The sequence below is a fragment of the Heterocephalus glaber genome, unplaced genomic scaffold, assembly GCF_053883595.1.
Source record: "Heterocephalus glaber isolate CG9 unplaced genomic scaffold, H.glaber_assembly_v1.0 deba00001550, whole genome shotgun sequence".
In the NCBI taxonomy this organism is placed as follows: Eukaryota; Metazoa; Chordata; class Mammalia; order Rodentia; family Bathyergidae; genus Heterocephalus; species Heterocephalus glaber.
Genome location: NW_028258343.1, coordinates 4377790 through 4390382, shown reverse-complemented (window position 1 = coordinate 4390382; position 12593 = coordinate 4377790). Strand labels below are relative to the sequence as shown.

General features: G+C 42.2%; 1 protein-coding gene across 9 annotated transcripts in view; it reads left to right on the top strand.

Annotated features, from left to right (window-relative positions):
• Nhsl1 (NHS like 1) overlaps window positions 1-12593 on the top strand; it is a 226747-nt gene that overhangs the window by 187451 nt on the left and 26703 nt on the right. For all 9 annotated transcript variants that reach the window (XM_087190235.1, XM_087190237.1, XM_004846070.4 and 6 more), the window contains one exon: window positions 8-135. In XM_087190235.1, coding sequence (XP_087046361.1) covers window positions 8-135 — 128 coding nt within the window. The remainder of the gene's footprint in view (window positions 1-7; window positions 136-12593) is intronic.

Here is a 12593-nt window from a genome sequence, read left to right as displayed (position 1 = left end):
CCTGCAGAGTGTGACAAGCTGAGGCGGGATGGCTACCGGAGCTCTCAGTACTACTCTCAGGGACCCACCTTTGCAGCTTACCCCGGCCCACTCTGCGATGATTATCACCATGAGGACGCAGACTCTGATCAGAAGGTGAGGCTGCCGAGTTCAGCAGGGGGTTCTGGAGAGGACCCCAGAACCAGAAAGGATGAGTGTGGAAAACTGGCAAAAGCAAAACAAAGTCTGTATTTTATTAATAGAATACTGTCACAAGTTGATTTCTTGATTTTGACATAAAGTACCCTGATTACATGAATATTAGTGTAAGGAGAAAGGCGGTGAAGGGAACACAAGGGACTCAATATTATCGTTGCAACCTTTCTGTAAATATAAAATTATTCTAATAAAAAAGGAAGTAAGGTCAGGATCCAGGAAATTCCTTGAATTGATATGAACTCAGTATATTTGTGGATTTTCAGTGTTCTCTTTTGGTAGGAGAAATGGAGGTCTCTGTTTTCTCGTCTTTCATATGACCAAGAACCCAGTCATGTTACAAAGAACTCTGCTGATTAGCTTTCATGGGTAACAATGAAATACATGAGGCAAATGACTCATGAAGAAAAAGACTCACTTAGCTTGCGGTTTGTGGGTTCAAGGGCATGTGCTGCATTGGCTCATCTCTGGCGGGATCTCTAGACTGCATCCCCTAACCTGGGGTGGATGCAGTGACAGAGCAAGTGTGTGTGGGAGCAGTCTCATCTCATAAAAGGAAGCAAGAGAGAGGCCATGTGGGGCCAGGTACAATGCTATCCTGAGAGCTAACCAAGGCCCCACAAGGAATACCTCAGTTACTTTCAAAGATAAGTATTCTGTGGCCCTAATGACCTCCCACCACACCTCCCACCACACCTCCCACCATACCTCCCACCATGCCCCTCCTCCTACCACACCACACCTCCCATCATGCCCCACCTTCTGCCATGCCCCACTTATTAAAGATCCCACCTCCAACAAGCCTCTGACCCAGAGACCCCGGGAGAGGAAACCACATCCCAACCATAGCACCCTCTAGAGACCACTGTTTCACAAGCGGTCAGTGTTTCTAGTATAGATCAATCCTAAGTGGCGCTCTTAGTGCCACTTAATATTACTTAATATTATTGCACTGGCCAGTTCACTAGTGTGCTGTACTGCATTTGAGTTCTTTGACTCATACTATCCTTCATGATGTGTACAAACTATTAGGTATATTTTTTCTCAGTGCTAAATGCACATGAAAGAATAAAAATGTATGCAGATTTTTATTTACATAGTTTTATTTTTATTTATCAGGTAATGTGGACTGATAATGGAATTGCTTAAATTACTTAATTTATATTTAAATTACTTAAATTTACAAATTAAGATTTGAAAACTAGGATTTAGTTTGGAAATCATTTTTAATTAATCTAAAAACTTTCAGTGGCATTAGGTCAATATATAAAAACCCTGTTAGCTAGAAAGCAATATTTCAAAATTTTTTCTTTTTGTTAAATAAGCAACTTCAGAGAACAAAGTAAGATAATAATTGATCAAAAAGTGGGCAATTGTTACCTTAGATTCTTGGTCTTCAAATGAATATCGAACCTAAGTTGTATTTCTAGATTAATCTTTTAAAATTAATACTGTTCTTAATTTTAAAAATCATAATTGTGTACATTTATGTAGTACAATGTGATGTTTGATATATATATATATATATATATATATATATAATGTAAATGATTAAATCAAGTGAAGTAATGTATCTACTTCCCTTACCTATCTTTTTTTTTTGGTACCGGGGATCAAACTTGGGTCCTTCCACTTTTGGGGCAGGCGGCAGAACCACTGAGCTAAATCCCCAGCCTTCCTATCGTTTTTTTATCGTAAAGCATTTGAAATTTATTCTTTTAGTTATTTTGAAATACATAATACAGGCTCAATAGTAGAGTGCTTGCCTAGCATGTGCAAGGCCTGGATTCCATTCCTAGGACTAAGAAATGAAGAGAAATATACAATACATTTTTATTGACTAGAGTCATATTGCTGTGCAAATCTCAACATTTATTCCTATATGAAACTTTGTACCCTTTGGCCAACAATTCCCCGTTCCTTCCTTCCCCACCCAGATTTTAATCATTGAATGTTTTCCCAATTTCTTTGAACATATTTTTGCATATTAGTCCTTTTGCTAAAGTATATGAAAATAGCCATCTCAAAATTGATCTGATCTGTAATTTCAGGAACTCTTTTTCTATTGTTAGTATAAGTAAGGAAATTGAAAACCAGAAGATAAATTGTGTAGTGAGATTTTTGTTTATTCAGCTGTTTCTGTTTATTGGCCTAACACTGCCTCTCAGATGTGGAAGAATCATTTGTGGGGTGCAGCATGATTGCACAAATTGTGAGTGTCTAAGAGTGTAGATGGTGGCAAATTGCCATTATCATGGTAATACCATAAGATCTTCTGAAAAATGAAAATCTCTGTCTTAGTTACTTTCTCATTGCTGAGATACAATACATGACACCAGCAAATTAAAAGAAGTTTATTCAGGCTCAAAGTTTGTAGAGGTTTCCATCCATAATCCACTGGCTTGAAGGCATGGAAGTATGACAGAGGGGCCTGGCAGAGAGAAACAGCTCATGGCAGGACAGCAGGAAGCAGAGAGAGAGAGAGATCAAGGGAGAAGGAGGGACATAGGCATTTCCAGGCCACGACCCAGTGACCCACCTCCTCCAACCAGGCTTCACTTCCCAGCACCACATTTAGGTACAAATTCATCAGTGGGCTAATCCACTGCTGAGCATCACAACTCTATAATTCAGTCACCTGCCCCAAAGCCCCACCTATGAGCCCCTGAGGCTTTGGAGGGACATTGAAATATAAACCGTAATAGTCTCCAAATGATCACACAGCTACATTCTCACCATAGTGCTAACTGTGGGCTCCTTTCTGCTTCTGTGTGGCACTGCAATGGACCCCTCCTCCAGGGAGCCCTGCTCCCTTATGTGGACCAAGTGTGGACAAATCATCACCCCCGAGAAGTGAAGCCTTCTGTCTCTTTCACAGGCAGTCTGTGGATGAGGACCAGATGTGCAAGCATGCATATGTGTCATCCTTTGCATGCTAGGATGTGCCCTGGCTGTCCCGATAAGCCCGCATCTCCACGATAAGCCCTGGTTTGGTAGTATTGGCAACACCAGGCCAGGAACCAGAGGGTGGGACCGCAGCAGATTTCCTCAGGCCCACATGTTGCTTCCTGTGTCTATGGGAGTGGGAGCATCGCATCGGGGCAGCCTCCCTGTCATGCGAGGGGGGACCTGTCATCTGGCTTCCCTGCAGGCACCCCTGAGCGCAGGCCCAGGCCCAGAGTCTGTACTCCAGCCTTCCCCAGAACGGGGCTCCCCAAGCTGGAAACCGTGTTCAGACCTTAGCTTCCTTTGCCGCTGTCCAGTGCTGTGGCTCCATTTAAAAAATTCACCTTAACAGTCGTGCTTGGTTGAAGGCATTTTGAAATCCTTGGCAGACGTTGTTAGTGCTAGGTAAGGGGAACTTTGTATTTTTTTCTTTTCTTGAATATAGAGAACCAAATTGAAGTACAATCAAAAATTTTAAATTATGTCATCTCAAGGTAGTTGCTGTGGAGAAATGTGCTTCAGAATAAAATAAATAAATCAACTTATGTTGTTGATGTATAATATTAATTAGAGAGTATATTATTAAATATCAACTAATGAATTATGCCATCAGGTTGAACTTCCCTCTCTTCTTTCCTCCTTTCCCTGTTGGATTCCATCACTCAGTACCATATTAACCTCTGCAGTTTCTTGAGTCCTTGAAATATTGCATCTGAATACCTACTTGCCCTCCCGGTATTACACATCCAGTTTGATGCTGTTATAACACAATGTCTATCTTTTTGCTTATTCATCATTGCGGGATTAATTCCAATGCTCTATGCCAGAGAATAGGCATTTTTCTTCTTAACCATTTAAAGTTAATGAGGCTGAGTGCTGCTGTCAATGACAAAGGTACTGAATTGGCATGGGAATTCAACACAAAAGCCCCTGGGCTTCCCCGCCACTTCATACAGGTCTCTCTCCAGTGTCTTAAGGTCAAAGTGAGAGACTGGGTCTTGCGTCTCCACATCGTGACTGGCTGCTTGGCTGCTCATCCGTTCAGCAGTCACTTGTTAATTACTGCAGAGTCCTGTCTGCCCTGGGTCAGAACTCTGAACCCATATTTCTGCCCCTAGCCCCTCTCTTGGTCACGTGACACACTCCTCCCTCCCAGCAGTGCAGCTGTCAGGGGTGGTTATCTGGAACCCAGACCCAGATCCTCGTCCCACCCTGGAGTCTCTGAAAGAGTTCCTGTGAACTCAGAATTAGAATTTGCTTGTTAAACAAGAATGGGTTGAGCACTCTGTGTGTCAGGACCTTTGTAGGTGATGGGAATGCAACAGTGAAATAGAAGAAGTCCTGCCCTCTGAGGCTTCGATGACACGGAGAGGCACTGAGTCTAGAAGTGACTTTGCTATGCTGGAAGGTGGCATGTGCGCTGCAGGGAGATAAATCAGAGGGAGTGGAGGCTGCAGTTTGAAATGAAGCGATTAGGCCTTACTCAGCGAAAGGTGCTCGGCATGAAGAGTGAGCTGCACTGTGCTGAGTGCTTGAGGAGAACCTTCCCAGAAGGGGAGCAGCAGCACAGTAAAGTCTGTGTGTCAGATACCGAAAAATGGGAAGATTAATAAGGTTTTTGTACTTAAGGAACTTGCAGTGTTCAGGTTAGAACTAAGAATGAAGTTTCATATATAACTTGCTGCAGTAGCTTTGGCGCTTACTACTGTGTGAAAGAGAATTCTTCTGATTTTCGAGGTGGCAACAGGCAAGACATAACTGAGGACCTGGACTCAAAGAGTGGCCATGTGAGCAGCAAGAAAGGGGTGCTAGGGCCAGGGATTTAGCTCAGTGGTTTCGTCGCCTGCTGTGCAAGCACAAGGACCCAAGTTCGATGCCCAGTAACAAAAAAAAAAAAAAAAGAAAGAAAGAAAGGGGTGCTAATGGTGACAGTGACATTCTGGGAGCTGGAGGACCGATTTTCAGTATCCCTTCTTCCCTCTCTGTGTTTCTATGGATGTACCACAGGCCCAGCAAGGCATTAACTAAAGGCATTAAGAAAGTGGGTAGAGGAATAAGATTGCTCTCTCAGATCTTTTTAACAGGTCATTCATTGATTCACTCACTCAGTAATGTTTATTTGGTACCTCCAAATTGCCAAAGATTGTTCTAGGTCCTAAGAACCCATCGAGTGCATGAGACAAAGTCCCTGCCATTAAAGGGGTCACAATGGTGAATGAGCAAGTATAATATAATAAATACAGTACCAGGTGCTGATAAGTGTTGAGAGCATAAATAAAACAATGTTCCCGAGGGCTCCTGAGTATCCAGGCTGCCGTTTTAGATTGTGTCCTTGGGATATTGTTGGAGCAGAGCTCAGGGTGAGGTATGAGAACACCACATGTTGGCGTCCCGAGAAGTCCTTTCTAGGAAGATGAGAGAGCAGATGCAAAGACCTGGCTTGCTGATCCTGGAAGGGGACAGCCCGAGGCCAGAGGAGACCTGTAGTGAGGATAAGGGAGGGGAAATGACCATGGGAGATGTAACCCAGGACCAGATTGTGTGGGTCCTAATTGGCCACGGTAAGGACTTTGGATTTATTGATTCTGAGTGGGATAGAGGTCACTGGAGGAGCTGAGCAGGAAAGTAACATGATCTGATTTGCTATTTAATATGATTTATGTGGCTACTTTATGAAGATTAGACCACAGGGAGTTGAAGATTGAAGCAAAGAGACAGTAGGGTACTGGGGTAATCCAAGCAAGAGACCGCCCAGGTTTATTTCAGAATTGTGTCCTATAGGACTTGCTAAGGTTGTTAGAAAAAGAAGAAACTCCATCTGTATTTTTCCAGCTTGATCCCCCTAGAATCTCATTACAGAAATTGTTTGATCCTCTGAGAATTCTGCTCCCCCCACTCCCTTCCTCGTGTCACAACCCACCATCTGTCACAGCCCACCATCATATTCACTTCTTTGCACACACATTGAGCTCCACTGGCCCTTCTCTCCTGCCACTTTCTTGGGAAAATCCCATTCCCAGATGGACACAGCTCTCCCTGGCATGGAACAAGGCTATGGAAGAGCACCAGGTTGTTAGCTACTCTCGCTAGCAGTGAGTGACCTCAAGCTCAACCCCACTCTGGTAACTCCTTAGCTCATTCCTCCACTCTTCCAAATTACAGTTCACCCCTTCTCAGATCCCAAACACTGCTCTTTCTGCTTCATTCTCAGATGCAGCGCTTAGTATTTACTTTCCTGGGAAATAGAGACAATCAGCCAGCGTATCTTTTCACAACCAAACTGATCATACTGCTTGCACCTTCCCGTCTGCAGTGGGTGAATAGTCCTCATTCTTTCTGCCTTCTGCACCCCAGTGTGCCCAAATCAGGGACCCACATACAGTAGGCACCATCTTTTTCCAGCAGAATGAATAATGCTAGTCTCCAAAGGACTTCATACTTACAATGTACTCTTTTCTCTTCAGACTGATCAGATTTTCTCGATTGCATCATAATTATCATTATAGAAATGTCCTGTGTTTTCTTTCATCATAAAGAAACTTCCTTTGACCTGACATCATCCTCCAGTTTCTACTATATTTTTCAGTTCCTCTTTGTAATAAAACTTCCAAAAATCTACCCAGACCTGCCATCTCCATTGCCTTTCCTTACAGTCTCTTTTGTTGGACATTTTTTTTGGGGGGGGGAGGTACCAGGGATCAAACTAGGGTCCTCACACTTGCAAGGCAAGTGGCAGAACCACTGAGCTAAATCCCTGGCCCTTACAGTCTCTTTTGAAAGCCTTCCAAATTTTTATCCCCAGCCTACGACAAAAACTACTCTGATTAAGTATACCCTTCACCTCTATGTTGCCAAATTTAATGCTTCCAGAACTTAACCTTTCAGCAGAATTTAGTATCATTTATTAATCTTTTCTTCTGAGGATATTTTCTTTGCTAGGCACTCCTGATTTTTCTCCTCTTAACTAATCATAGCTTCCCAGTCATTTGTTGCTTGCCCCCTTTCTTCCAGATATCTAAAGGCTGGTGTAACCCTGAGGCTCAAATCTTGCACCTTTGTTCCCCTGTAAGAAACTCATTCCTTGAGTGATTTCGTTGAGTCCCATGGTTTTAAAATTGAAATTTTCCAAGTTTATATGTCTTGTTCTGACTCATGTATTTATCTGCTTAGTATCCATCTCTACTTAAATGTTTTCCAGGTATCTCAAACTTGTCTACATCTAAACATGTGATTTTGTATTCCTCTTCCAAAAATAAACAATTTAGTGATCATAGTTTTTCCCTACCCCAGTAAACCACAATGCCATTCTACCAGTTGCTTAAGTCTTTTTGATATATTTTTTATCAGGCACATTCTTGATACATTTTTTATCACCTCACAAATTCTGTAGGATTGCCACATTTTGAACCACCTTCAGCAGCTCAGTCGGGCTCCTGCAATGCTCACTCAGGTCAGGGTGTCAGTGCACAAGAGTGGGTGTCAGAGCCAGGTTGGAAGCGAGGATGTGAGAGATCAGAGCAAGAGAGAGATGAAGGAGCTCTGGATGCTGAGATCACCAGCAGTGGTATTGGGAGTTGTGATAGAAGAGGCTGAGGGAGAATCCCAGTAGGGTAGCACTAAGCCAAAGAGTTTGATTTATTGAGAGTTAATAAGAAAGCACTAATGCATTTTTTTAAGCAGAGAATTTTGTGATTAGGAGTAAACACTATAGATCATATTTTATTAAATGGAAGAAATATAAACTTTATTTTATAACTTATAGAATGTATCAAATCTGACTACAGAAAAAAGGAAATATCACACCAGACCAAGCACCACTAAAAAAATGTATTCAAGTGTTGCGCTGATTCGCAAAAACAAAAAACCCACCAAGGCCAGAGAGTATGGTGAGGAGAGAGTGAGACAAGTGTCCGAACGGTAAATCCAGTGTTTGAAACAGTTGCTGGCAATGAGCAGTGGGAAGGTGCAGTTCTTTTTAATGAATTAGTTTAACCCCGAGGCCAAAATCCCGCAAAGACTGCACAAAGCAGAAAATTAACTGACTGGTTTCATTCATGAATATTGCCATTATAAATCATAAGCAAAACATTAGGAAACAATCCAGCAGCTCATTAAAGACATATTCATAAATCACTGGGTTTTTTTTTATGGAATTCAAGGATGTTCAGTATTAAGTAATACAGTCATACACTAATCATAATAACAGACCTGAGAAGAACAACTATATACTTAAAGCCATAGATATTGACAAGATAGTTGGTACAATTTAATAGCCATTCTTGATTTTAAAACAGAAAAAAAAAGGTAGTGTAGGAACAAATGGATACTTCCGTAATTTAAAGTTGATCTACCCGGTCCCCAAATCCAACACAGTTTTCAATGGGCTGTGCTCATTAGAATAAAATACAAAAGAAGGACAGTTCATTTCATTACAACTTCACATCATGTGGGAAAAACTAGCTGGCACAGTTAGGAAAGCTGTAGAATCAGAAGTGTGAAAATGCGAAAGATTGGGGTTATATCACTACTCTGTGTACACTGTAAGTTAGTATACTTGGCAAATCCAGGAAAATAAAAATTTGAAACTATTTTAAATAATAAAATACAACACTGTAATAAAGCATAAAAATTGACATACAGAAAAGCATAACTTTCATACCTACAAAGTTAAAATAGCAGATATAAGCTATTTGAAATTGCTATAGCAGACAAAATAGGGATAAACTTAATAAGGAAAATGTAAGCTGTATGTGAAAACAAACTTTAAAATACTATAGAAGATGGGCCGGGGATTTAGCTCAGTGGCTTTGCCGCTTGCTGCGCAAGCGCAAGGACCCGAGTTTGATCCCCGGTACCAAAAAAAAAATACTATAGAAGAGCACAAGATTTGAGTAAATGAAAAGACATACCATACTCTTAGATTGAGGACTCACTGTGAAAAAGCTGCCAGTTTTGCCCAACTTACTTTATAAAATTAACACGATACCAATAAGAGAATAGTGGACTATTTCGATTTGGGTGTTTGTTTGTTTGTTTGAAGAGGGTAGGAGAAGGAGTGGGAGGTGTGGAGAGGCTGAATGTAAAGGTTCTGGCTGGGAAAGGTGCAAGCTGAGATGAGGAAAGGACTCTGCCTTTCCTGGTGGGAACGAAGGCCAGGAGTCCCTCCCATGTGGCCCCTGGGGGTACAGAGCAGTGGCACCGAATATGAAAAACAGAACCTATGCTCTAGAAACAGACCTAAACCTGCTTGGGATTTAGTGCATCCTCAAGTTGGCCCCTGAAATCAGGTGGGACTCTAGTAAATGTAAAAAGGCCTCCAAACCAGCACTTTGTGGTGCTTCCAAGATAAGACCCCTAACTGTAATCCAAGGTCTTCAGGTTGCTCACGCAATTGGGATCACAGTAAACAGAATGTGTGGAAGTCACTTTGAGGGGAAATTCCATTGGGAAACCCCTTTTGAATTTCATAGGTGGCTTTGGGGTAGGGCCTGTTAAAGGGCCGTATGACAGAAGGAACACACAAGTTACCAAATACTTAGGCTACAAATCATCAATATCAAGAGGTATTTATAATGAAAGGCATCTGATTTGCTTTCAACACATATTAAGCTTCCCTTGTGTGCTTAGGTTGGGCGTTCTTTCCCCAAATGAGAGCTGCTCATATGGCAAAGGTTAAGGACGAACACATTAGAGAAGAGAAACGAGGGGACCTCAGTTCTGGCTACTTTGGCTAATTGTTCTGGAATAATCACCCCTAATGCAAAACACCAGGTAGAACTCTACAGTCTGTTTTATGGTATGAACAAAGGTATTTTGCAGATGATATCTTTGTATATGTTTGATATCAAAAGTGGTAATAGAGTGTAGCAAGAAAAAATTATTTCAGTTATTTCCAGTTGTTTATGTAGTATCATCTAAATAGTAAGCATTCTGCATGACAGAATGCTGTCAGCAAAGGAATTTAGAATTTCCAGAAAATACCTTTATATTCAACTGTGAAGTCAAAGAATAAGTCATTATATTTTGTTTTAGTCTTGACTTTTTTTTTCCCTTCAGTTTTCAATGTATACCAGATATGACCAAGGAGGCTTATTCAGGTATTTGCTGGGAGTTCAGGTACAGGTGCCAAAATACTTCTAGAGGCTGATAGGGAGTTTCTCCAACTGCTATTATCAGGAGTTCTATTTGATGGCATGCTCGCTGATTCTGGGAAATTGTTCACAGAGGCCCCATTGTCCCAGAGAAAGAACGTCACTTACAAATTACTCAATCCCCCGTGTAAAATTCACCCCCCAAAGAGATGAATTGGACTGGAATTTTGACAGTAAATGGTTGGCGTCAGTGGTGGTGTTAGAAACCAAAATTTTCTTTGCTGTTTCCTGTTATTCTTTGAGCTGGTTGTGTTTTAGGCTGTTTTGAAGGAAATATTTCAGCCCAAGGAGGACTTCAGAGAAGAGGGCAGTAACCTGGCTGCTGTAACCATACGCACTGGAGGCTCCCTGAACTTGACACAGGAGGCCCCGCCTTGGGGGAGCTTCCCCACCTGTCCAGGCTGGGTAGCCTTGGTGGGGCTGCTGTCCTCCTCCACCTGTCCAGGCTGGTGGCTTTGCCCCACTGGTTTGCAGCTGCTGTCCTGTGTAATTATTAATAGCACCCCCTTTCTTTCTCAGAGGTTCTCCAGCTTTGATAATAAGTTCCACAGCGGCCCTACCTACCTCGGAAGGGTATTGTGAGGTGGGAGTCAATTGATGTTTGTGAAACCCTTTGCCTGGTGCTTGGTATGCAGTATAGACCCAGAGGATCCTGATGACTTTTATTAAACTGCTGCATTTTTCAAACCAGACATCAAAGAAAATGGCTCAATAGACAATGTCTGTTTTTGTGAAAATTTGGCCACTGTCTCAATCATCCAGTCTTTTATTCTACCCACACAGAATTTCCTGCCTAAGGCAATGATTTTGAGAGGTTTCAGCAGCTACTAACAATTTCCGGTTGTGGTGGCTTCACAGGCCGTCTATATTCACTGGTGGTTATTCTAATAAGTTTGCAATGACTGTAGGACACTTGAGAACATTTCAGAACTTTCCCACAAATCATAGCTCATTTCCCACTAGAATCTCCTCTGCAACAGGTATTTTTAATACTTTTTAATCGTTATTGCTGTCATTTTAATGATCTGGAAGCCAAGGTTCAGAAATATGAAGTTATTTTCTTGAAGATGGGAATGCAGGGCATCTCAGGTTACATCGTTTTCATTACGCCATGTTGGTTAAATACAAGGGGAAAATTACTAATCACCCAGATTCCATCTCACTCACTATGATTACCTTTGTCATCCCTCACACTCTCTGTTGTTTGTTTGTTTGAGACAGGGTCTCAGTACATGGCCCAGAGTGGCCTCAAACTCACAGTCATCCTCTTGCCTCAGCCTCCTGAGTGCTGGGATTATAGGTGTGCACCACCATGCCCAGCTTCTCGCGCTGTCTTTGATTTGTCTGGCATTGGTTCATTCTTTATCCCCACCCCCCACAAAAAAAGTTACGTGCCTCTTGATCTCAGCCTCTAGATCTCAGTGTGCAGACACAGTCTCCGGCCTAAGGTAGTTCACAGTCTAGAAATGATGGCTTTGAATGTAATCATTTCCTGCTGGATCTCTGGGTGAGTCACTTCTGGACACAGTGGAAGCCTAAAGGAGTCAGTAGCAGCTCTCGGTGCTCGCTGCTCGGCAAGTTACGGCACATTATTAGTATTCTGTACCACTGCAGGCACGGATGGCACCACAGGTTCTGTCTTGCCCAGGCCTTTTCGCATCCAGACTGATGAGGTGTCCTCAATGCCTTGCTCCATCCTCTCTGTCACATCCCGTCACACTGTAAGCAGGCTCCCATCTCATCTACCTTCTCTTCTGGATGGAAGGAAAGTGCCTTTCACTTCCTGATCTCTGTTCTCCTGATGTAGAGCCAAGCACCTGGCATGTAGCAGTGACAGGCTCCTGTTACTATGCTCAGTGCAGTGCTCTGCTACCATGCAAGGTGGCTTTGGTTACACCACAACATGGATGAGGAAACCGCCTCTAAGCCTGAGTCACTTACTTAAGATCCAAGTGTTTAAATACTGAAACAAGATCTCTCTTTTAAAAGAGCTTTATTATGGTGTAATTCACATAAAATCAGCTACCTATATTTAAAGTGTACAACTTAACAAGTTTTGACCTGGGTCTTCACGCAAGAGACCATCACTGCCATCAAGATGGCAAACACACCCATCACCCCCCAAAGTGCAATCAGGATTGCAGTGCAGATCTGTGACTCCAAAGCCCTTGTTTTTCCTCCAATTATGGATATATGAGGAATCAAGCTTTTTACTCCAACATTTTCCTTCTAACACTCGCTGATGGGGAATGTTGAAAGTTGAGGTGTAGAAAGGAAAAGAATGGATAAATAAATGTGGTA